At 41.7% G+C, this 23,142-nt stretch overlaps 1 protein-coding gene across 2 annotated transcripts in view; it reads left to right on the top strand.

The window, feature by feature from the left end:
* The first annotated feature begins 405 nt into the window (after positions 1-405).
* Positions 406-23,142, top strand: part of cyth3b (cytohesin 3b) — a 38,022-nt gene continuing 15,285 nt past the window's right edge. Inside the window, exon 1 of one of the 2 annotated variants that reach the window (XM_040123894.1) lies at positions 406-445. In XM_040123894.1, coding sequence (XP_039979828.1) covers positions 427-445 — 19 coding nt within the window. In that variant the 5' untranslated portion in view covers positions 406-426. Of the gene's footprint in view, positions 446-15,974; positions 16,034-23,142 lie in introns of those variants that run through there. The other variant, XM_040123893.1, reaches the window with a different exon arrangement.

Genomic DNA, 23,142 nt, shown 5'->3' with positions numbered 1-23,142 from the left:
GGCCAACTTGACGCCGCCGTGGAAACTACTCTCCCGACACTAGTGGAGTGAAGGCGCATTTGGAGGGATAACGACAACACGCCCGGCCACCGTGGGCGAGGAGACGCCGCCGCCGCCGCCGCCGCCGCAGAAACACGCCGCTCATTGACTGACTGACGGGAAGCGGGAGCGCTGCCTCGCGACTGCGAGGTCGTAAATGGCCACAACATTGCCCAAAACGGAGGAGACGCTGCCCGCGAGACAACCTGTGTACCAACTGCGTCCTGGAAATTAGGCTTGCGCGCATTTGCAGTGAATTAGACGTCCTTCGCATAACGGAAGTTTCTCTGACCGATTTTTCTTTTCTTTTTTATTTATTTATTTTTATATATATATATATATTTTTTTTTTTTTTGGGAGGGGGGTCTTGATTGATCGGCTGCAGACATGGACGAGGACAACCAAGGTATGAATCAGTCAGTGCCATTCATGCCGCTGATTTGTAGCTATTCATGTACTAACTGTCAGGAGACATGTGCCTCCGTAGCCTGCTGCCTGAGTGTTTCTCAATGTAATAATAATAATAATAATCATCATAATAATCATCATAATGTTATGCATAGTGACTTTGGTGTATAATTTCAGTCATTCAGTCAGACTTGCCATGGAGTTAGTTTTATGGCAAACCACTGATCTAAGCAGAACACAAACACAGTCATCTCTCCCACATCTCTCAGCAGACATGAAGTTGCCTCCTAACAGAGCAGAGCCCCCCCCCCATCCCTCACTCATGTTGTGCTACATGTGTTTAAGGTGGAAAGACTGACCTGCGTTCAGGATGATGATTAAGATGCAACAAGGTTGTCAGACTTGAATGGATAAGCAGGCATGACCGACAAGGCATCGGCGTTATGCCAGAGCTGCAGCCAGGAGACTTGTGTTTATCTGAGCCTTTGTCAGCTGTGGGCTGGTGTCACACTGGCCCAGCAGGTCCTCCCGCCGTCAACGTAGCCAGGCGACACGGATGCGTTTATTGACTCATGACAAAAAATGATCCTGGTTTTGGAGTGTGTTGGCACGGATGCGCAACTGCAACACGAGCCTGCGGACTACTTCCACCCATAGATCAGCATAGATTTAGAAACTTTTGAACTTGGGCACAGTTTTAAAGGAGGGGGGGCACATTTGAAAAATGAGTTAAAAAATTTGGACTCAGATTTAAAGCCCTGGTTCTTGACAGTAATAAAGTTTACATTATTGATAGTTACATTGTTTGTTCAGTGTAATAAAGGAATGCTGAGCAAGAATAAATATTATAATATTAAACTATATCAATGACTAGCTGCTATTTATAACTCCAAATAGCCCACAGCTATGAACATCATTGTGTGTGTCTTTGTGGTTGTTTGACTTTTTAACAAGAAATGGTACCAGTGACTTCATACAGAGGTTCTGGTCCAGGGGCCCTGGGCGTGTACCCGTTAGGGCCTGTCCACGACACTAACAAGACAACTACCTGTCAGCCTCTGACTCAGCAGATGCTATAAGGCCTGTTAATTAACTGCACAAAATCACACACTTAAAGTTTGTGAAGATTAAACCCAGCAGGTGAGGAACCGTCAGTGCTGCTGTCGCACCTCCGTGACCCAGTGGTCTTCAGTTCCACGTGTTCACTGCTTGCAGAGCTGATGGATCCGACTATTTGCAGGGCATGAAGGCATAAAGCTGTCATTGTTTTGTGTGTGCGCCTGGCCTGGCCTCCAGCAGTGTCACACGTCAGCACAGCCCCACAGACAGACATATGGTGCTGTGATGCCAACCAGGGATAGCTGACAACAGCCGGGAGCTTTTCAGCACACAAACTTTGACTCACAGACATTCATAGCTGCACGCTGACACACTGACACTCCCTCAAATTAAATTTCTCATTTTTCCCTTATGGCGCTGTTTGCAGTAAAGATAGAAGGACGTAGGGATCATGACCGAGAATGATAAGTTGTTGTGCGTGTGTGTGTGTGTGTGTGTGTGTGTGCGTGTGAGTGTGAGTGTGTGTGTGTGATTTTTGCCACAGTTTTCTCATCTGGAATAAATAGTGGCCTGGATGCCGCAGGAAAGAGAGGCTGCAGAACTCCTGTTTTTGTGTTGGTTTTTTTTTTTTTTTTGTAGTTTTATGTAGTGAACATTATCTTCAAATTGGTACTTTTTACTGGAACAAGCTAGCACCAACACACACACACACACACACACACACACACACACACACACACACACACACACACACACACACACACACACACACACACACACACAGGACCACAGCAGATTTGGGCACTCTGGGGGTAGCAATACAGAGGATGAGCGATCGTGCTGGTCCGGATTACAGGCATGAATCTAGTCAGCGTGATGTGGCGGACAGGTGGCAGGTTGGTTCAATATCTGACAGTCATCTCTCACAAAGGTACACACACACACACACACACACACACACAGACTTTGCCAGGCCACAAGTTGAGTGAGAGGGAAGACAGAAAGTGGCAGTCAGAATGAAATACCGAGTTATCACAGGCAGCGAGAAAGGCGTGAGGATAGGAAGAACGTGTGCCCGCAAAGAGTGAGAGTTAGACACAGTTGTAGTAGCAGCAATGGTGAGATGTCTGAGAGGGAATGAGAGGCCGACAAAGGAGATGTGTGTGTGGAGGGGATTGGGGGGTGGGATGAATGCCGGAGCAAAATTGGAAAATGGCCAATGAGGTATGGATCGCTGCCATAGAAAGACACAGAGAGAGAGCGACGGTGGACTAGATTTTCTTACTAAATCAATTCTCCAGTGCATTACAAGAGTTCAACTCAGTAAAAGTCCTTCTGTTCTGTCGTAATTAACTCACTGAACAGCAAACTCCCTCCATAGAGACATTCATAGTCACCAGAGCAAGAAGCCCGGCGACTTTGGTGGTCACTGGACTTTTCCCGTAGTGCCCCCATGAGGTTGATTTGGAGTGAAATGTCCCAGAAACTATGGGATGGATTGTGACAAAATATGGCACAAACAGTCATATCTCCCCTGGGTTTAATTATGATAACTTTGGTGTTCCATCTAGTGCCACCATCAAGTCTAAATTTATGAATTTGTTCAGATTTGTCCTTTGGTTCCTGACCTGTAAAACTAATGACATTCCCAGCCTGAGCTGTGTGTTTGGTGCTAATTGACGAACGTTAGCATGACAAGCACACTTAACTAAGATGGTGAAGATGGTTTTATGCCTGCTAAACATCGGCATGCTGGCATTGCTCTTGTGAGCACATTAGCATGCTGACATTAACATTTAGCCCAAAGTGCTGCTGTGTCAAAGCACAGCTTCATACAGATGCTAGCGTGGCTGTAGCGTTGTAGTCTTGTTTCAGTATCACCTGCTCGAAATCTTCTCTATGTTGGAGAATAGAGACTTAGTATAGTATTAGTATGCATTTCTTTCTTTTTGCCTTCCTTCTCTTATTGGATTCCTAATTTTCCATTATCTATTGTTGTATTTTCCTCCATATCAGTTACTTATCTGCAGCCTCATCCAAGAATGTAGGAACTTGTCTTTGCACATTTGGCCTTACTGTAGAAGGCTTAGAGAAATCAGGTCCATGGTAATCCATCTGACACGCATGGCAGTCAACAATACAATGCTTTCTGCCACAATAGTTTCTCAGTGGACAATGGGCCAACAAGAGCCCACAAAGCTTTGCTACAGTGCAGCCTGTCTGACTGAGCAGACTGAGTGTAGCTTACTGTAACACATTCTCCCTCTGCATGACTGACTCTGACAATCCATCAGATGCACACCTCTAGTGTCTCTGATTCCTCTGCTTCGGTGTAGAATGTAATTGTTGTTAGTTGGTGAGCTGTATACACTGTGCTCAGTGGAGACTACATGAGCGATGCCCATATGGTATGAATCAGAGCATTTGTGCTAGACACCGGCTTCACAGCCCCCCTTGTGAGGGCTGGCGAGTTTGGCTCCAGACCGCTCTATTTACACACTGTGAAAACCAGCCATTTAAACTTGGCAGTTCAGAGTGTGAGTGTGTGTGTGTGAGTGTACGGTCTGGGCGGTTATAGCACACTGCAGCCCAACTCAAGCAAGGTGAGACGCACTCGAAGCCGTGGGCTTTGAGATCTCAGAGCCGCTCGTCCGCCGGCTGCAGGACAGCGTCAACAGCTTCATTTTTTTTTTTTTTGTTCAGGACCCGCGTTATTCTCCTTGGAGTGAATTTGCAGCTGCCGTCCCTTCCCCACAGCCCACACGCTGTCAGCTGGCTAAGAGAAGAGCGTCACGGAGCGTAGGAACAAATCATGCCCTAAAGTCCACACCTCCTGGTGGTATCCAGACTGAATACCTTGCCCTTCTGATTTGACCTTTTTTTGAGGATTCACTCGGTTCACCTGTACTGCACATATCTACAGAAAACTGTGCCTCTCAGGAAACTGGTAGGCCGTAAGTGTTTACTTCAAGCTTGAGGAGACTTGGGTAGGCTCTAAGGGTCTATATGCAGCCTGTGTGATGGTGAAGAACCTGAGGGCCTTGAAGGATGTCAGGGGCCAGCAGAGGTGCAGTGCAATAGAGGCCCAGAACTCTACAGAGTTTAAGTAGAGAGTTCTGTATAAGTTATCTCCCCACAAAAAGTCTGATGTATGATTCATAAGGCACTGGCAATAACAAGGTTTTAACCTGAATAAACTGCTGTATAGGCTGCTGTTCTTCTAGCTTTGGTCTATGGACATTTGTTAAAGTGTCCTTTGAGTTAATTTCTTACAGGTTTTTCGTGACTGTGTTCTGTTTCCCGTGGCCTCCTGTGCAGCTGGGGGGTGATACAGTAGTTACCATCTGGCTGGTTGTAGATTTCTGCATTGACCTAAAAAGGAGACCTGAACCTGGCCGTACCCATATCTTTAAAACCTAGCTCGACTGAACCTGACTGGCACTGCCAAATTTGACCACCAAAGCCTGACCTGACACCTAAAGCTATATTTTTGCCTTATTTTATATTTTGTTGATAGAAAATTAAACGATCCAACAATTTAAATGTCAATAAATAGTTTATGTTATTTATCAAGCACAAATGCCAAACATATGCTGGATCCAGTTTTCTCAAATGTGAGGATTTACTGGATATCTTTTGGTTTTGGACTGTTGGTTCTACAAGAAATGCAACCTGAAGATGTCACGCTTTTCTTTGCAAAATTGTGATTTATCATTATTTTCTGACACTTGGTAGTTTAAACCGTTAATCAATAAGTTAAAAAAAGAAAAAAGAAAAACCTACCTAACTAATAGACTAATCATAACAAATTTCATCTGTATATTTTCAGGTTTGAATACATGTGATACTGCTTAAAGGAATAGTTCAATATTTTGAGTCAGTGTTTGCGTCAACGGCGTTTTGTGCCAAACTCACTGTAAAACCACAACTTGCCAATTTTACACTTTATTTTTGTGTGTTAAGCTTGCATGTGTTGATATTTTCCCTGCATTTTAAGATAATGTTATATTGACGGAAAAATCTCCCAGACTCTTTTGCTCCCACCAGCGTGACTCATCTCTGTTGACGAGTGTGTGTTTTCTCTGTTGTGACTGCTGCGCGCTCTCACCGCTCTCAGACACTGGCGGTCATACACAAGCAGTCCACCTCACCGCGGCTCAGTAACTGCTTTGAGAGGTCGATGTGGAGATAGAGGGGACTTCTGGCTTCTGTAAAGTCTAAAGTCTGCGTGCGTGTTTCATCTTTGATTAACAGGGCAGTGAACACAGAGATCCCTTGATGAGTTTGGCCTCCCAGAATATCAGATAGCACGTTACATTTACTCGTGACATTCCCTCTGTGGTTTAAGTTGGACTCAACACACATTATGCCAGAGTGACCCATATGGTAGTCAGCTTTCTGGATTTGGAATTGCTTCTGTCCATGATCTACCTGCATCAATAGGAGCTAAGTTTCAAGTGAACATGAGTCATGTGTGCAAATCCTCTTGGACCTCCACTCTGTTTTTTCTGCCTTAAAAAAATATGGGTTTGAAGTAGTTTTATAAGTGGCTGTGATGCTAATGGCAAGACTTAATTTTTGTCTGGAGCAGAGGAGGAAAAGCACACATGCAGGGGCTTTTCAGGAAAGTATCCAGTTTCCTCTTCATCTAACAGGCAGGGCTGTGCAGGTCTACTGCTGAACAGAGTCCCAGATTGGGATCTGTCTGTGTAGCGTTAAGACCATCAAGGGGCTCATGGAGGGGAGATGTGAGGCAAATCGAGCTATTTTTCTCCTCTTTGGAAAGAAAAAAAAGACCGTGCTAAAGGTCCCAGGAGTCTGAAGCCATGTGCTGAAGTGAATTTCAGGCAAAGAACGTCCTGCTCCACTTGGGCCTTTGTGGGAGTCTGGGTTCATGGCTTCCATTAAAGTGTGTGTGTGTGTGTGTGTGTGTGTGTGTGTGTGTGTGTGTGTGTGTGTGTGTGTGTGTGTGTGTGTGTGCTGGGTGGGTGGGTGGATGGATGGATATGGGGGTGGGGGGATTCAGGTCTGTCGGAAAGGGAAGAGAAGGCCAAGCAGAGTGGACAGGAAAAGGGAGGGTTGGAACAATTATGTAAGCGCAAAAAAATTGTTTAACCTGCTGAAGATGCAGGAAGAAGGTGTATCCCTCTCTGACTGCCAGAACATCCAGTGCTTCACGCTATGAAAACACAACACACTCTTCAATGGCCCGCAGTTTTCTCTCCTACAATGCTATGTGCAACTGTGATCTCTAAAACAGACGCACGGATTACAGTGTTATTCGGTAGATGCTGCAAAGTTCAACCATCTAATTATCACCCTGCAAATCTCCATCTGATTTTTTTCACTTAAACCATTGATTGAAGATGATAGCATAGTGGTGTGATGATTCATGCTTTCTACCTTTTTTTCACCCACTAGCTCTGTCTTCTCTTATTATGTATTGTGGAAATGGGAATGTGCACTGAGTAAATTTCCTAAAGAAAATCAATCTATTACTCTTTCCCTAAGATCAGCTTTACACCAATTTCAAGCAAGCAACAAGCAAAATTTCGTATCGTACTTGTAGCCTCCTGAATGTTCCTTAGATACATTACATCACAGTTGTGGAATGGTATATCCCATTGTATCTTTTATGGTTATATTTTTAATTGTGTAAGGCTTTAGTTTCAGTAATTGTCCTTCCTAGTGTGTTACTAAGGACAAGTAAACTATCAAAACCCAAGGTCTTCCCCCTTAACATTGATGATTCACATAGTTAGTCGAGAAGTCCACAAGTCAAACTTCAGTGGCTGTGAATAAAATATCCTAATAGTCGTAGGTAAGGTGCATTGAAAAAAACATAAGTAAGAATGCTGAGTTTTTATAAAAATGACAAAAAATATAGATATAATAGATAAGAAAAAGCTGGAACAACATGTGCCTGACAACATGAAATACAAAAGTCCCCAAAAAGTCAAATATTCAGCCTGAACTGGCTACTCAGAGTCAATTTTGAATAATTTGATTTGTGTCTGATACAGGTCTGAAAAATCTTTCTCTAGTGCACCTTTGTATTCAGCTATGAAGTCGACTCTACTCTTGGACATCTCTGCTCTGTCCTGTTCCTGTGTGTGTGTGTGTGTGTGTGTGTGTTTGTCTGCGTCAAGCATCTGGCCAGCCTCCAGCCTCTTAGAGCCCTCGTCTCGTCTCCCCCCTGGGGCTCGTGGCACTGCCAGTCCAATGCCAAACCAGCTTTTGAGAAGGGATTTGTAACACTCAGTGACTCACTCAGGGGGTCAATGTGTCAGTAAACCACGCCAGCACATCCTAAGTCTTGACTGTAACTTGTTGTGTTTTTTTTTTTTTCTTTTTTGCAAAACGTGCATGTTTCCACTCCCTACCCCCACCCCCTTTTTTCTTTAAGATGCTGCCGCATCATGCAAAATTCATTCATTCTTCTTTCACAGGGAGAGAGGATGAGCTGGGACTGCACCGCTGGTGCTGTGAAGAAGGCTGAGGTTGTTGCAGGCGCGTAGTCTTTCCTTCCACGTTCCCCATTATCGGCTCTGTGCTATGCAGAGTGGCAGCAGTGCTCTTTTTGTCACTGAGATATGCTCCGAAGAACGCAGCAGGACGACCATGTGACACGCAGGCTCTTGAGCAACCTGTCAGTGTGTATATACACGTGTACGTGTGTGTTTGCGTGTGCTTGTGACGGTGTGTTTGTACAGCAAGTCTGTTTGTATATGTTTGGGAGAGAGAGATGGAGAAGGAGACATGCAGCAGTGGCACAGATTCAAGGAGAGACTGATAGGGAAGCGGATGCTGCAGTCGTACAGTGTGTAGAGTCACATGCTTAAAGTAGGTTAGTGGTGCAAGGCTCAGCCCAGCTGTGTATACCTCATGCTTCTCTACTTCCACTATTTCACTTGTGGAGGCATGTGTGTGTGTATAAATGTGTGTTGATTTGCACATGTGACTGTGAGTGTGCGCAGCTCTTTATGTGATGTGCATGCATGCTCACACAGGATTAGTGTGGGCTGCGAGCCCTCTCTATGTGCAGAGGAATGGAGGAGATCAAGTGGGGAGGGATATGGATGACAGTCAGTGGATTATAGGTCAGGGGCTCGGGCAGCTCGCTGTCATTTCCCTACTGGAGTGCTGGAAAAACACACACACACACACACACACATACAGTACATACTGTATAAACAGGGTTCAATCATGACAAAAAAAGCAGCTCGGGAAAAAAAAAGAAGAGCGGAAAAAAGAGAGGTGCTTTCCCTTGTGTTTTCTATTCCTGACACAGTCTGTCATGTGATTTATAGTTGCGAGGATTTTCTGTTCTCCTCTCCTCATTTTTAGGCTCTTTTCCTTTGCCCTGACCCTTGAATTGTTCAGTTGCTTTCAGAGATAGGATGGCTATTGTTGCTTTAGTGAGGACTGTGAAATATAAAATGAATGGCCTTGACAGAGCAGGTCAGCGTGACAGGATCCAGAATAGTTCCACAAGGGCATCGATAAACGGGTCTCTCTACAGGCACAATCGTAGTTCGACACATGGATGTACTTGAGGTGCTTTCACCCACCCCATACTGTTATGAACACACACACACACACACACACACACACACACACACACACACACACACACACACACACACACACACACACACACACTTTCTGTCTCTACCCACATTCTAACTCATGATGCATCAGTGTAAGTGCAATCATAGATTGTGATCGGGTATGATTGATAATCCAGTGGGGCTTTGAGTGGGTCATGACCACTGTAACACACACACGCACACACACACATACATTAAGTGGCCCTGAGGGTTCATCAGAACGTGGATGATTTACAGCGGCTCTCAGGCAAAGGTTCCTTCACACATGTATTTAATCTCTTTGTTGACCTCTGTCATGTTGATTTTCTGTCTTCATCAGCTAGCACATGCACTACACCTAACCTTGAAAAAAAGCTAAGCTTGAAAAAGCTTTTTTTTACTTTTGTTGTTGTCTCTTGATGTTGTAACATGGCTAGAGGAATATAATGCAAATTTGCCGTCATTAATCTCCTCATAAATGAACTCAGTTGATATCTCAACTGAAGCAATAATGAGTAATTATTGTTTTTCCCGCAGGGGAATGTCAGTCAGTGATACTGAAAACATCAGCAGCTCTCAACTGCTGAAGCTCCCAGGAGGTCTGTGGTTGTCATACATGTCTGCAAGCTGACAGTTGGCCATACATGTGCTTAGTTTCATGGTGAAATGCTGGGTTTCCAGCACTTCTCACTCTCTACTTGTGTCTTAAAGGAAGAGGAAACCAACCCGCTAGTTTTCAGTTAGATGAGACAAGTTTATATTCAAATTTGTGACACAGAAAACACTACATTTTTTTAAGCAATTGTATGTGAAGAGGAAGTACAGGATAGTGATCCTGTACTCTCTTGCTATTTTCATATCTGTTTCACCTCAGATTTTCTTCCTGCATTCTCCCTGTATGCGTCTGTTAGCTGGCTGTATGCATAGGGTATTAGGTGAAGAATTTCATGTAATGCTTAATGAAATAATTAATAGGCCTACTACCCACATAAAAACCTCCTGGCAAAGAAGCATTTAGTAACAAGAACATTTTTAAATTTTAATCATCCACGCACTCATAATGAAGTCATTTAGTCGCTAAAAGTAGAAAGCAATGTTGTCTCTGTAGTTTGGTGGTATCTTAAACCTACAATAACTGATTTTTTTGCTACTTGGGGGCAGTTAAGAAAAGTTGCGAACACAACTTGACATATAATCACTTTTGGAGTTTATATAGTGAGCTTATTAGTAAACAGTTGCCCGTTTACACACCCAGCACATACAGAGAAACATTATCATTCATGTGGAGTCACGTTTCCGGTCACCTGGTGAATGTTTGTCCATTATTCACCCCTTTTTTAGCTCTGTTTTTGGTCTCTACCAACTCCTGAGGGAAATGCCTGGCTGTGCAGCTGCTAAATGCTCCACTATGTTCACCAGGTAGTCAGTAACCCCTATTGTTTGCTGTTTGGTGCTTAGCAGGTGAAGGTTCGTAAAGCCAAAGGGAGCTGCAGATTCAGGTGATAAATTTCTGTAGGTTCATCGCTACGAGCGACTCCTTTTTCATTGTTGCATTGTTCAAAAATATTGATTATAGCATTTTAAGGGGGATTGACATTGCAGTATGCGGCTGATTTTTGACCCATGCCAAATTGATCTTACGCAAGTTAAAACCAAATTCTAAAATAATTGGGTATTGACTCAGTATTGATGCAGCATCATTCATATTTCCCTGGGGAAGGTTCATCAACCCTCAGCTGGTCTTGTTCATTTAGATACATACTTTACAAATGAATCAACATGGTGCCTAAAAATTCTGTATATAGTGCTAATTTGCAACAGGAAATGTATTTTAAAAGAAATGCAATGTTGCCGTAATTAAGTTTTTTCAAAATTATTGTAATGAGGAAAAGTTTTTAATGAATGTATCCGCAAAGTAACAAAATGTTCATAGTGAACTTAAGCACGAATAACTGTTTTTACGGTTTTGTTTAGGCATCTCAAAGCACTTGGGTAAGATTTTGTAGAGACAAAGTCTTGGATATTAAAAAAAGTCAACAGTGACACGAGACAGGACATATTTACTGTCTATACTAATGGAAAATCAAGAACACTGACCAACGCTTCGGGATGTAGGATGTGAACCCTGATGTCAGGTTTCAAAGTCTTCTCTTTGTACGCCCACCCCGAACCACTCTGTACAACCTGTGTATGGTACATAGACTGGAAAAAAACATTGTAAGTGACCATAATTCAAATAACTTGCATTATTAAAACATACTTGGCAAAAACATTTAGCAGACTATAAATATAATTTTTAGGAGACATGGATGAATGAATTTGACTTTTAATGAGATGCTAAAGCCAAGCGGGCTGTGCCATCAACGTCATCCTGGTTGTTTTTAATTGACTTTAATTTACTTCTGTGGAAAAAACAAGAGTCTGATCCTCTGTGGAGATGATGCAAGAGTCAGAACTCATGTTTACTTCTAATAAATTATTTAGATTTAAGATAAGAAGCTAAAGAAAGGGCTCCTGTGTGCAGACGCTCATAATCTGGAAATCCATTTTAAATAGAAACCTGGGAAAGAGTGATGGTCTGACCTGAACCACCCACATATTTTGTGTAATAAAGAAATCCTGGCTCAGGTTTTAACTCCATTATGAGCTCTTTTTCTCTGTCTCTCCTCCTCCTCATCTGCCTCTTCTCCTTCCTGCTGTCTTGGAACAACAAAAGTAGAAGTGGAGTCCTACTTGGCTGCTGGTGCGTCTCCTCATCGCCCTGCCTCCTTCTCTTACTCTCTGTCTATCGTGTATCTTTGCACTACTCTTTTCCAGATTTAAGGGCTGAGCCCAATATAAACAGCTTGTGCTGCTGCCTCCTCCGAAGTGTTTGTCTTTCAGTCACGTGCAAGTCCTACTTGTCTACTCAGAGCCTCCATATCAGACTGTGGGCCGAAGAGACACTACTATTTCCGGAGTGAAATAGGACTGTAGGGGTCCCACAGAGACCGTGCTAGAAGTTTTCCAGAAGCCTTGTATGTACTGACAAACTATACAACTTTACAGCTGAGTAGCCTGGTTTACTCCTGACCAGATCTAGTTTTTGAATTATGGCTACAGTTCAAACTGCATGCAGTTAAAATGGGACTACGTACCATAAAAATGTAATTTGAACAAGTGAACAGAATCATAAAGCTTTGATTTTGAACCTTTTGGGTTTGTGGACCTTAAAAAAAATCCAGTGCCTGCATACGTGAGCAGTTTATCCAAAGAGCAGTTTTTTACACACCTGTGCAGAATTCCACAAGAAAAAGCAAAGATTAGGGAAACAAGACTAAAGGTTTGTCCTAAATCCATAGTAGATACTAATTCTATATAGTATGTACTATATAGGCTTACTAATTGTTATACTAAAAATATATACATATTTAACCATTTTATACTGACAGGCAATTAGACATCAGATGTTAGTTAAACTGACTTTGCAATGTTACTGAAAGTTAAACTTAACAAATAGATATCTTTTTTAGGTTTTTTAATATCTTTCCTGGGCTTTTTCACTACCAGCCAAAATTTATCTTAGTTTTTGTCCAGCTGTGAGCAGCTCCTTCATCTCCTTTGTGCATTGTGTTCTGGGAGAAACGTGTGCATCGACAGTACACTCAAAAATTAACATTTTTCAGTATGGATTCTGCCTGGTTTGAGTATAATTATTTTGTCCCTTTTTCTCTGCCAACACACTATATACGAAAAACCTGGTCAGAATTGGTATGTTAGAGTCTAAATGCTAACATCAGCATGCTAACATGTTGATGTTTAGATGGTGCTGACCATCTCATTTTAGCATTTTACCATGCTAACATTTGCTAGTCAAAAAACAAAGTATTGGATAAAATGAAATTTTTAATCTATGGTGGCGCTAGAGGAAAAGTGATACTGTGCGGGGAGTGCTAATATTAGCATCGCTGCCATCTCAACAGATCTGACTGTGCACCTAGAGAACATATAACCCCTAAGGGCTTAGTTTGGCCCCGTACTTGCAGGCCCCTTGACTTTGGCGTAGGTGTTATTGTGTAACAGTTGAATCCTCGGTCAATTAGCAAAGGTCTTGTCTAGACAGAGTGTGAGATTAGAAAGAACATTATGTAAAACAAGACTGAGAGACAAAACAAAGCTTTACTATCACTGTCAACCTACATACCACATGGGTTAAATGGCAGGCTGTCAAGATCAGCATCTGCCTTTCAAATTTCACTGCTGTCCCGTTGGGAAAAAGGGAAAGTCTGAGCAGGATGGAGACTGTGTGATAAGATAAGAAAAGGCCTCAGTTTGACAGCAGACAGACCGATGGCCTGATCATGTATCAGTTGTGTAACATGCAAAACTGTGTAAGAAATCAGTTTCAGTGAAAAATCCATGTAGGAGTAATAATCCAGCATTTTGTTGTAGAGGAAATGACACGTGAGGTAAGATCAACAATCATTATGAAAGACCATCTCTACTTGCAGTCATGTCTGTAATTGAGCAAAGATAAAAAATTTAAAAAAAGGGATCCTGTTGCCAAAACCACTCATCTAATTTGTCTGAAGATTGTGACATGATGGCCCAACACTAAACCAATCAGAGGCTGTTCTTCAAATTCAAAGGGAAGAGGAAAGGTTTCTTTAAGAGTGAAATGTGCCAAACGCAGTACTTGTTCATGAATAAGTGACTGTGACTAGTGGGTTCCATGAAGAGATGCTCTTGCTCCAAGGGATTGTGTTATAGAGTCTTTGAGGCTTTGAAGATTCAAACGGTTGCGTTTGATGTAATATCTGATTTTTGTTGTAATTTTCATAAAGGGAATGTTGTGGATGTCTCCTCTGAGATGAGAGCGAACAACAAGCGACTGCGGCAGACTTGGAAGACAATCTGTAATTTCTTTGAGGTGAAGAAAGTTGAAAGGCAGCAATTTATTTACATTTGACAGGCATTTCTGGGACATTGATAAAAGTTTAAGTATTCTAAAAAAAAATACTGAAATACAAAATTTTCAAATATTTTTCCACGCTCATCAAGAATAAGGTATTCCTGTTGCATGCGCTCCAGGTGTCTTATATTAGATATTTTACACCAAGTGTTGCATCCAAGGACAACAGCATGGTTTTTGCATCAGATGTGTTTACAAAACTGAGAGACTTAGCAGTTTTAGTCCTTCCTGAAAAGACACGTAGGAATTTGATGTCTGTATTTCTCCAGACGATGATGAAACTTTTCAGCCTTTATTGTTATTTTTAGAAACACTAGCAACATGGCTCGAGGCAGTTCTACTGACTTCGGTGATTCTGTGACTTTTCCTTTCCTCTTGCTATCCCACTTGCCCTGTGAAATATCTCAGCATCTACTGGATGGACTGGCAATCTATCCCTTAGAGTCACCATGAGGTTCACACTCGTGGTTTTCAGTAAAATGTATCCACAACTATGGGATAGATTGACATGAAATTTGGCACAGACATCCATGTTCTCCTCGCGATGATTTGTGATCACTTCAGTGACCCCCTTTCTATCTAGCATCATCATGTCAAAATTTAAATTTGTCACATACCTGGATTTTTGACCAGATACCTGCGAACCTAGTGACATTCTCATCAGCCTCAGCTGTACTTTGTTTTTAATGCTAATTAGCAAATGTTAATACGCTAATACACTAAACAAAAATGATAAACAGGGTAATTGTTATACCTGCTTGATATCTACATGGTAGAATTAGAGCTAGACAGATAAAAAGGCCAGGTTGATATCAAAACATGCTGTTGTTTGTTTTGGCTGAACATGATTCCAATATGGAAATTCTTTTCCTGACCAATTAAAGATATATATTATAATTTTTTTAATGCATTTTTGAAATAATATGATTAAAGCCAGTATCATGACCCAAATGGAAAACTACCCAAATCTTGTTAGTTTTTATTAATGTGAAGGGAGAACTTCTATGAAAATAGGGACCATTATAATGAAGAAGATTTTGGCCCAAAGGTGTCTCTTTGTACTTGAGCAGAAACAGCAAATGAGTCCTCTTTATCTCTAACTTGTTCTCCTGGATATGTAGTTAGATGTATTAGTGGACATTCCTGAGAAAGATAAAAATAGTAGAAGGGCACGCTCAAAGATGCAAATCTAATGTTTGCAATAGTGAGGAAGAAACCTCAGACCAGTGTTTTTTGTAAAAGTGACTTAGTGAAGTGGACAATAACATAAGCTCTATGGACTGGATTGGCTTATTGAAGCTGATGCTCTTACGGTGAGTGGGCTGTATTTAAACCAGTGTGCTCTGCTGCACCCTCAGTGCTGCCGATCTGATGCGAAATGCAGGGCAAAACCCCTTCATCATAGGCTTTGTGAAGGGAAGATGGGCCTCTTGATAGTTTGATTATTTTATTAGGAGGGCTAATGTTTGAGTTGAGTGTTCTCCAAGTGTTATGTGGAAGGGAGAGGAAGAAATGCAGTTAAATGGACCAAAAGAAGCGATGGAATCAGAGGAGGTGTCTAGAGAGCCGGTTGGACAAGACTTGGTGGTTGCAGTAGGAGGAATGTGGGCATATTTCCACACCACTACTGTCATCTGTCAAGAGGCAGGAACTGTCAAAGAGGCTGTCAGTGTGAATATGTGTGTGTGTTTGTGTGTGTGTACTTTGCATGCTTGTTCCTGTGTGTGTGTGTGTGTGTGTGTGTGTGTGTGTGTGTGTGCTTGCTTGAGAACTGTGAGTAGGTGTAACGCCGTGGGGAAAAACAATTACTACACACCTACCAGCCACAACTGTAGCTTACATGGGTGAGAAACAGGCTGCTAAAAACAGTCTTGCTGTGAAGTTGTAACAGCAGGCAGCCACACTACTGGCGGACATTAGGACACAGACACCTCCGCTGATGGCATGTCAGTCATCATGGGAAGTGGAGAGAGGAAAAGGAGATGTGGTATGTATTTAATTCAGGAAATAGGGTTTAATTTGTGAAAAAGGATTATGGTGGATCAGATGGAGGTTTCTTATTTTCATCTACAGTGCATCATGGTGTTGTACGGACAGAGTTCATACAATGAAGTGAATGTAAACACGAGTCCTTTAGGGGTTTATTTGTCAGTGTGTCACCGACTCTGACACACTTATCCGCTTTCTTGCATCACTCTTAACTCAGCTGGGTTGCACATATTTGCAGCAGCCTCGCCACAATCCAGTGTTGTCTGTGTTTGTGAACTTGTGTAACTGCTCCCTAATTAGCCTGTGGTGGGAAAGGCCCCAACCCATTTACGTGGTTGCTATTGTTACCGGAGGATCAGCAGACATCCCCTGCCATTGTCCCGCTGCAAGCCTGGTGAAAGTCAGGAAGTGTTTCACTGGCTCTGTTGACTGTTGTTTTGTTGAGTGAAGTTTTTTAGCTGGGAGTTGAGAAGAAAATAATTCTACTGTCATTCGGTTGGTGTAAGGCTTAAAAGGCTACTTTATGTTTACTGGTGGTTTTTGGAAGTTTTAGCTCATTAGCTACAAATCTGCCATGGTTGACAATAAAGGTATACTACAGTACAAGGTTTTAGATTCATTAATTTAGATTCCTTAGATTCGATGATCTTGGTTTTTGCAAGGTATAAAAATTGATTCGTCAAAGTTATATTACTATGTTTAATACCAGAAATCATCCATATTTTAGTGTTTGCCTATTGTTTGTCTTCTGTTTTTGATTCAATGACAGTGAGCTGGTTAAACACTGTACAAATAAAGTACTGATTTTAAAGCTAAATGATTTGTTTCCAACTCATTTTAGAATCGGGACTCCAGATTTAATAATGTAATTTGACTTTCAGTTAAACAATCTGGACGTTGGACAGAAAATCTGTTGCACTTGTGAAATTTTGGTCCGCTGTCTTGAGCAGAACAGATTCATCCTAAAGTGTAGTGAGCTTGTTTAAATGATATTGGAGGACTATTTTACATGTTGCCGCTAAATCTGTAGTCTAGCCTGAGTTATGAATAAAACCAAACATAGCTGCAAAACAGACAGACCATATTGTCTGCATCTACCCAGCCATCTGCAGGTCTTTTTCCTTCTTGTCTCTGTTGCCCTTGGTGCCAGTAATGCTGGAAATGCGTGACTGTCAAAGGCGTTTAATCATTTAACTTGGTGATCTGCCAATAAAGGCCAGTCGGTCACATGAATCAGATCCCAGTCTTGTGGTATCACCAGAAAGCATCAGACAGTGAACTGTCTCAGGACTGAGGTCCTCCTGCCTAGATGTATTATTTAAAACCCTGAGTAGTTTTCAGCAGTCAGTTGAATGGATGTATGTGGTAAGTACAGCTCGAGCAGCAGCTCTTAAATGTCTGTCAGCACTGCTACTGACACCAACAAATATTATTTAATATTCAATATTTGTTAATTAATATCAGCAGATATTAAATATTTGCTGGTGTCAGTAGCAGCACTGACCCACATTTGAGCCGTACTAATCACACATCCAATCAACTGATTTAGGGAAACCAAGAAGGTGATCACTGGCTCCAACAAAGAGCATCATTGAGATATATAAGTGTAAGGGTGCATCATGAGTGGGCCTGAAACACAGACTCTGTTATCAGTGGTATGAATAATTTGCTTGTGATCTCCATTTTCCTTTTCATGACCCCTATGACTGTCTGGAGCAGGGCAAGTCATAAGTTACATTTATAATGGAGTCATGAGATTTTACCTCTAATGATAGTTAATCATACTATATACCAACAGTGACCTGAATACTGTAAGATGAAAGAGCAATTTGATCAAGTTGCCCTACTTTGTGAAAATGTTTCACATTTCAGACACGCGTCACATTGTTTTAAAAGGGATGAAAAGTCAATAATTTTCCATCACATCCAGGCTGTGACCAGATCTCAGTAATGACCCTGGCAACAAATAAGCTGCATTTCCTGTGCCTGCTTCACAATATAACCCACCCTTTGGTTTGCCACTTTTAATAAGAGACAGCAGGAGTAGAAATTGTCCAGTTTGCGTGAGCAGGAACAGATACAGCTCTGGTACACCTGTAGAAAGCGATCAGCGAACAGGGAAGCTTCGATCGGACAGTAAGGTTGAAGTATATGCATGAATCCTTTCCAGTGAATGCCTTGCTTGTGTGAAGGCAAACTGAATCTAAGAATGGTGGACTCCTACACAACCAATGAAAACCACTATGCAGAGAGGCAGTTGCAGAATGTAAATACATTGAAAGGCTGTTGCAGATGTCAAGGTGACCATAAATAATTTCAAAAATGAGGTCTGATGTAATGGAAACCTAAAGGATTCTAACTTTAAAGACAGTCACCAAAATGTGTTGTTACATAAACACAGTCAATGTCCTACTCAGTTCAGTCTGTCTCACTTGGATGACAAGACCACTTCCCTGACCCCTGAAGATGGCGGTGATCCGGCTCGTTACATTTTCCCCGGAGTTAAAAGAACTAAAAATGATTGTGAGATTTGAAAGGGGAAGGCATAAACTCAGCGACCCCTATGGAAATAGTCTGGACATCGTTTCTGTCTGAGAAGACTTTGGCACAGTGGCGGTTACTCATCCATGCATGCTTTAAGACCAATATGGGGAAAACGACTGTTATGATGATGTATTGATTATAACTGGAACAGCAGCCCCCTAAGTCACCATATGAAAAGGCTGAGTGGTGTTGCATTGGAAATCTATGTGGCTCTTCCTGGGGTTAAACATGGAGAGTTTGTATGTAAACTAATATGGATTTTTTTTTTCTTCCAAAAAGGGCTACTCTCTATGGAAATACACATAAACATACACTCACAGATTCCTAGACTTTCATGCATAATGCATAAGATGTCCAGTCTCAGCTGTACAGTAGTAGTTGCCCTTACAATGATATCAGATTACTCTGCATTTTCCACATTGCTACAAAACATACACAGCGGGGGAATTGTTACCCAAAACAGATTCTCTCCCCTCAGACAATTTGTCCCATTCTCCGGTCCGACCAAGCTCTTTCAGCCAGAGTAGGAGGGATGGAGGAGTGTTTTGCACATTACAGACGTAGGTTGCCTGCAAGGTCTCTTTGCGCCACAATTACTGCTTTATGAGGCTGCTTAACTGAAGCCAAGAAAAGAGAGCGACAGAGACAGAGAGTGTGAAGATGTCTGGTGGGCTGGTGTCTGTTCCTACATCACTCTTGAGTCTTGAGTCCTTGCTTTGCTGTTTGGTATTGAGAGCATCCTTTTGTGTCCTTGTTTTCTGACCTGCAGACGTTACCCTCCTCAACCTCACGGACCCTTCGCCAGGAATCCATTATTACAAACTCATGTTACCCAGTGGTAACAGCAAAAAAATTTTTATCAGAGATTATTTTTTGGCCTTTTTTGCTTTAATTAGATGGGACAGTATAAAGGTAGACAGGAAACGAGAGTAGCCATTTCTGTAACTTTCCAAAACCCACAGGCTGACATTCACACCCACGTCCCGCTGCGATTGGCCAGCTGTGCGGAGGTGAGAAAGTAGAAGAGTTTTGCACTTCTCTCTCTCAGCTCTCTTTTTTGATTTGTTGCTCCACTATTTGTGCACTTTTCCTGTGAACAATGGAGTGCAATGCCATGAATGTCTTTCTGGAGAGACTACCTGAAAACCTGCACCGCTATCCCTGGTTTTAAACGATATCACATCTCTATGATGGACAGCTTTTCACTCCGCCTCCAAGTGTTTGGAACAACTACAAACACTTGTTATTTCCCAACATGGTTGGACAGCACCTTGTACGACCGAGTTATGATAGAGTATAACCCAGCCCAATCAATCTACTCATCCAGCTCTTCTCTAGACAACAAATTTCCCAATCTGATTGATCCAAAGCTCCAAAAAGGCTTCCAAAGGGACTTTATAATGAGATTGTTTTGTCAGCTACGACCTTCTTTCCAAGGTCCAACATAAACATTTAAATCAGTCTTTTACACCTTTCGCCAGAATGACAAAATTATATGTATATAGAACTGACTTATGTACAAATCCAAAGTAGGAAAATATGATTTAAAAAGAAGAATAAAAAGAAAATAAAAAACACAAGGGAAGCAATAACCTTTGCAGACATCCAATTCATCCACACACACATTCCCATCCACCCCTCTTGGCACTTGGCAAATAATTACAAAAACGTAAATTTAGAGTCTATACATAACAATGTACTTACAGTCTTACAATTTACAGAAAAGATAGGATTTCATTAAATCAGAAGCAGCTGTGTTAATGGCATCTCGTCCTTGTCATCATGAGCATTGTTTATTATACTGGCTATGTGGGGGTTTCCATCGTGAAATTGCAGTCGAGCCAGTAAAAACACTTACTTTTGATATCTTGACAAGTAAGGGTGAGTCATCATTCAACTGCACAATGCTTGGCAGACAGGATATTTATACTCCATTAGCATCTCATCCATTTTTGAACCTTTGTATGATCATTTGAAAAAGTTGTTTTTTCTTCTTCTTTTGTTTCTTTCTTTTTTTACATACGCAGCTCCCTTTTATCTCTGCTTTAGTCCTTCTTTTTTCACAAGATTGTAGATCATCTCTCTCTCACACAGTTAAAAAAAAAGCCTTCTACCAACATCTGGATCCTTGCTCTCTTGACTGGCTGCTTGTCTTTGATAAAATGAGCTCCGTACCCTCAGAACATAATAACCTAATGGTCCGTGCTGGTTCTGTCACTTTGTCTTACAGAGCAAGACAAGGGAGAGGGATTGATTCAGAGAATGTGTGAGAGAGATACAGCAGATAGATAAAGAGGAGAGGAAATAACTTTACTTTTCTGTTCCCATTATTTACAGTCAGGGGGAGAAAAAAAATGTCTGAATTGCAAAGCTGCTTAGCGGTATGATTCAGTTGGGGGATTTGAATCTGCTCTCACCCCCACTTCAAGCACTGGGATGGAGGCGGACAAAGAGAGAGATAGAGGGGGAGTGTGTTCATGTGTATGTGTGTGAGAGAGACAGCGTAGGAGAAGCACAATCTGGTATAGCTCCATGTGAAAATGACCTACTTCCTGTCAGCCCGCTCTCAAATGGATTGCTGTTTTCTGATGTGTGGCGGAAAAGAGGGGGAGATCCTCTGAGGGGTCTTGGGGGGAGAGGTTGACGTGGCACGGGTAAATGAAGGATAAGTAGGTGGCTCTGGGGACCCTCAGTGTAGAATATAATAAATGTTATGTGTGTGAAGTATAAACTCTGTATGCACACAGTGTATACGCATACAGTGTATAGTGTGTACACACCTATGTATACAGTGTTTGTGGGTTCATGCAGTAAAACACGCATGTTGCGTGATGCGCCGGTCTCTCTCTGCAGTGTTAATTACCCCAAATGAGGGCTCAACGAGAGTTAACTATCAGAAAGCCAATATTTGAGGGGGCAGGAGCTCGCCAGATGCTCAGTGTGTGTGTTTGTGTGTAAAACACACAGGATGTTATTTATGGAAGTCATCTGATTTCAAGAGGGACATTTCTGTGGTTTTAATTTGGTTTGAAAGAAAGTTCTCACGAGAAACTTCTTCTTCATATGTGGCTTTTGTGTAATCTGCTTCCAACACCTGCTGTATAATTTACTTCCATAACACTGTATACACTCAGTGGCCACTTTATTAGGTACACCTGCACAATCTAGTGTAATCCAATACAACTGTTCTGCCATAAAATCTACTTTTATGATGCCTATAATTTTTTTTTTGAAACTGCCATGAGGGTGTTAAGGAAATGAAATGTTTTAGCATGGAGGTCATAGTTAATGACAGTTTCCTCATGTATGTAAATGGGAAAGACAGAAAATAATAAACACACCTAAATATCATGTAGTCCAGTATACCACTAGCTTTAACTGTGGCCTCAATGATAAATATATAATTTAATCAATACATTTCCGTCAATGTCACCAAAATGGCATGGCTGTTGTTTTGGATTGTGTTAGATTGTACAGTTGTACCTGATAAAGTGACCACTGAATGTATACGGTAAAGAGGTAGTGTATAAAGGTGAGAAATGGCACTTTTCTATTTCTTTATTAATAAACGACACAAGAAATATACAAACTGAATAATAGCAAAGACAGAAGATAAAAATCCCTCCTCATTCCCCCTGTGGGTGACAAGAAAATGGCTCCACTACAGTTTATTCACATACATGTCCCTACATTATATAAGCATGTATACACATCCGGAAATTTCATATACTTAAAGCGGCTATAATTGATATTCTGATTAATGACAATGCGATAACAATTTGACAATGTGAAAGGACTCACTTGTAGTGACGAACCTAGAGAGGATTAATTTACCGTTTCGGTTCCCTCTAATCACTCTCATAGTGTTGTTTTCGGCTGCAGCAGGCAACTGTTTTCAGAGGAAAAGCTCTGAAAACCCACTGTCCTCTACTTACTCAGCACCAAACAGCAGACAGACACATTTAGAGACCAGCTGGTGACCATAGTGGAACATTCAGCAACTAAAAACCCAGATATTTCCCTCAGGATTTGGTAGAGGCAAAGGACAGAGCTAAAAGAGAGTGAATATTGGACGTACGTTTGCCAGGTGGCCCCAAAGTTGCCAATAAAAAAACAGAACTTTCACTTCTTCTGCAACTTCAGTCCAAATTTCAACATTTTCTGCCTTCGCCACATGTTTTTCTGGCCGCTCTTCATCTTGTAATCACTGAAGTTTACCTCTATTCTCCTCAGTGCTGTGTTAGCCGCCTTATTTGACAGGTTCAAACAGAAATGCACGGGATGTAGAGTAAAAGGCCACAAAAACAACTTGAAATTTTGAACTCTCAGGCCTCCCGATTCCCTGTATTGTTGTAACGTACCGTATTTAATCCTAAATTTCAAGATGAAATGGCAGTTCTGTCTGTCTGTTAGTCTATTAATTTAGGTCATGAGTAATGTCTTTGGGATTCATTGAAAAGATATGCACTGTCAAGCTTAATCCCTGTGACTCTGACTGGCTGGTCGGAAGGTGAATTAATTTAATCCATCCTCACAACCCTGCCCCTCTTTCTCTCTTTGTGT

The sequence above is a fragment of the Xiphias gladius genome, chromosome 3, assembly GCF_016859285.1.
Source record: "Xiphias gladius isolate SHS-SW01 ecotype Sanya breed wild chromosome 3, ASM1685928v1, whole genome shotgun sequence".
In the NCBI taxonomy this organism is placed as follows: domain Eukaryota; kingdom Metazoa; phylum Chordata; class Actinopteri; order Istiophoriformes; family Xiphiidae; genus Xiphias; species Xiphias gladius.
The sequence above is the reverse complement of the archived record's forward strand: the minus strand, read 5'-3'. Positions and strand labels throughout refer to the sequence as shown.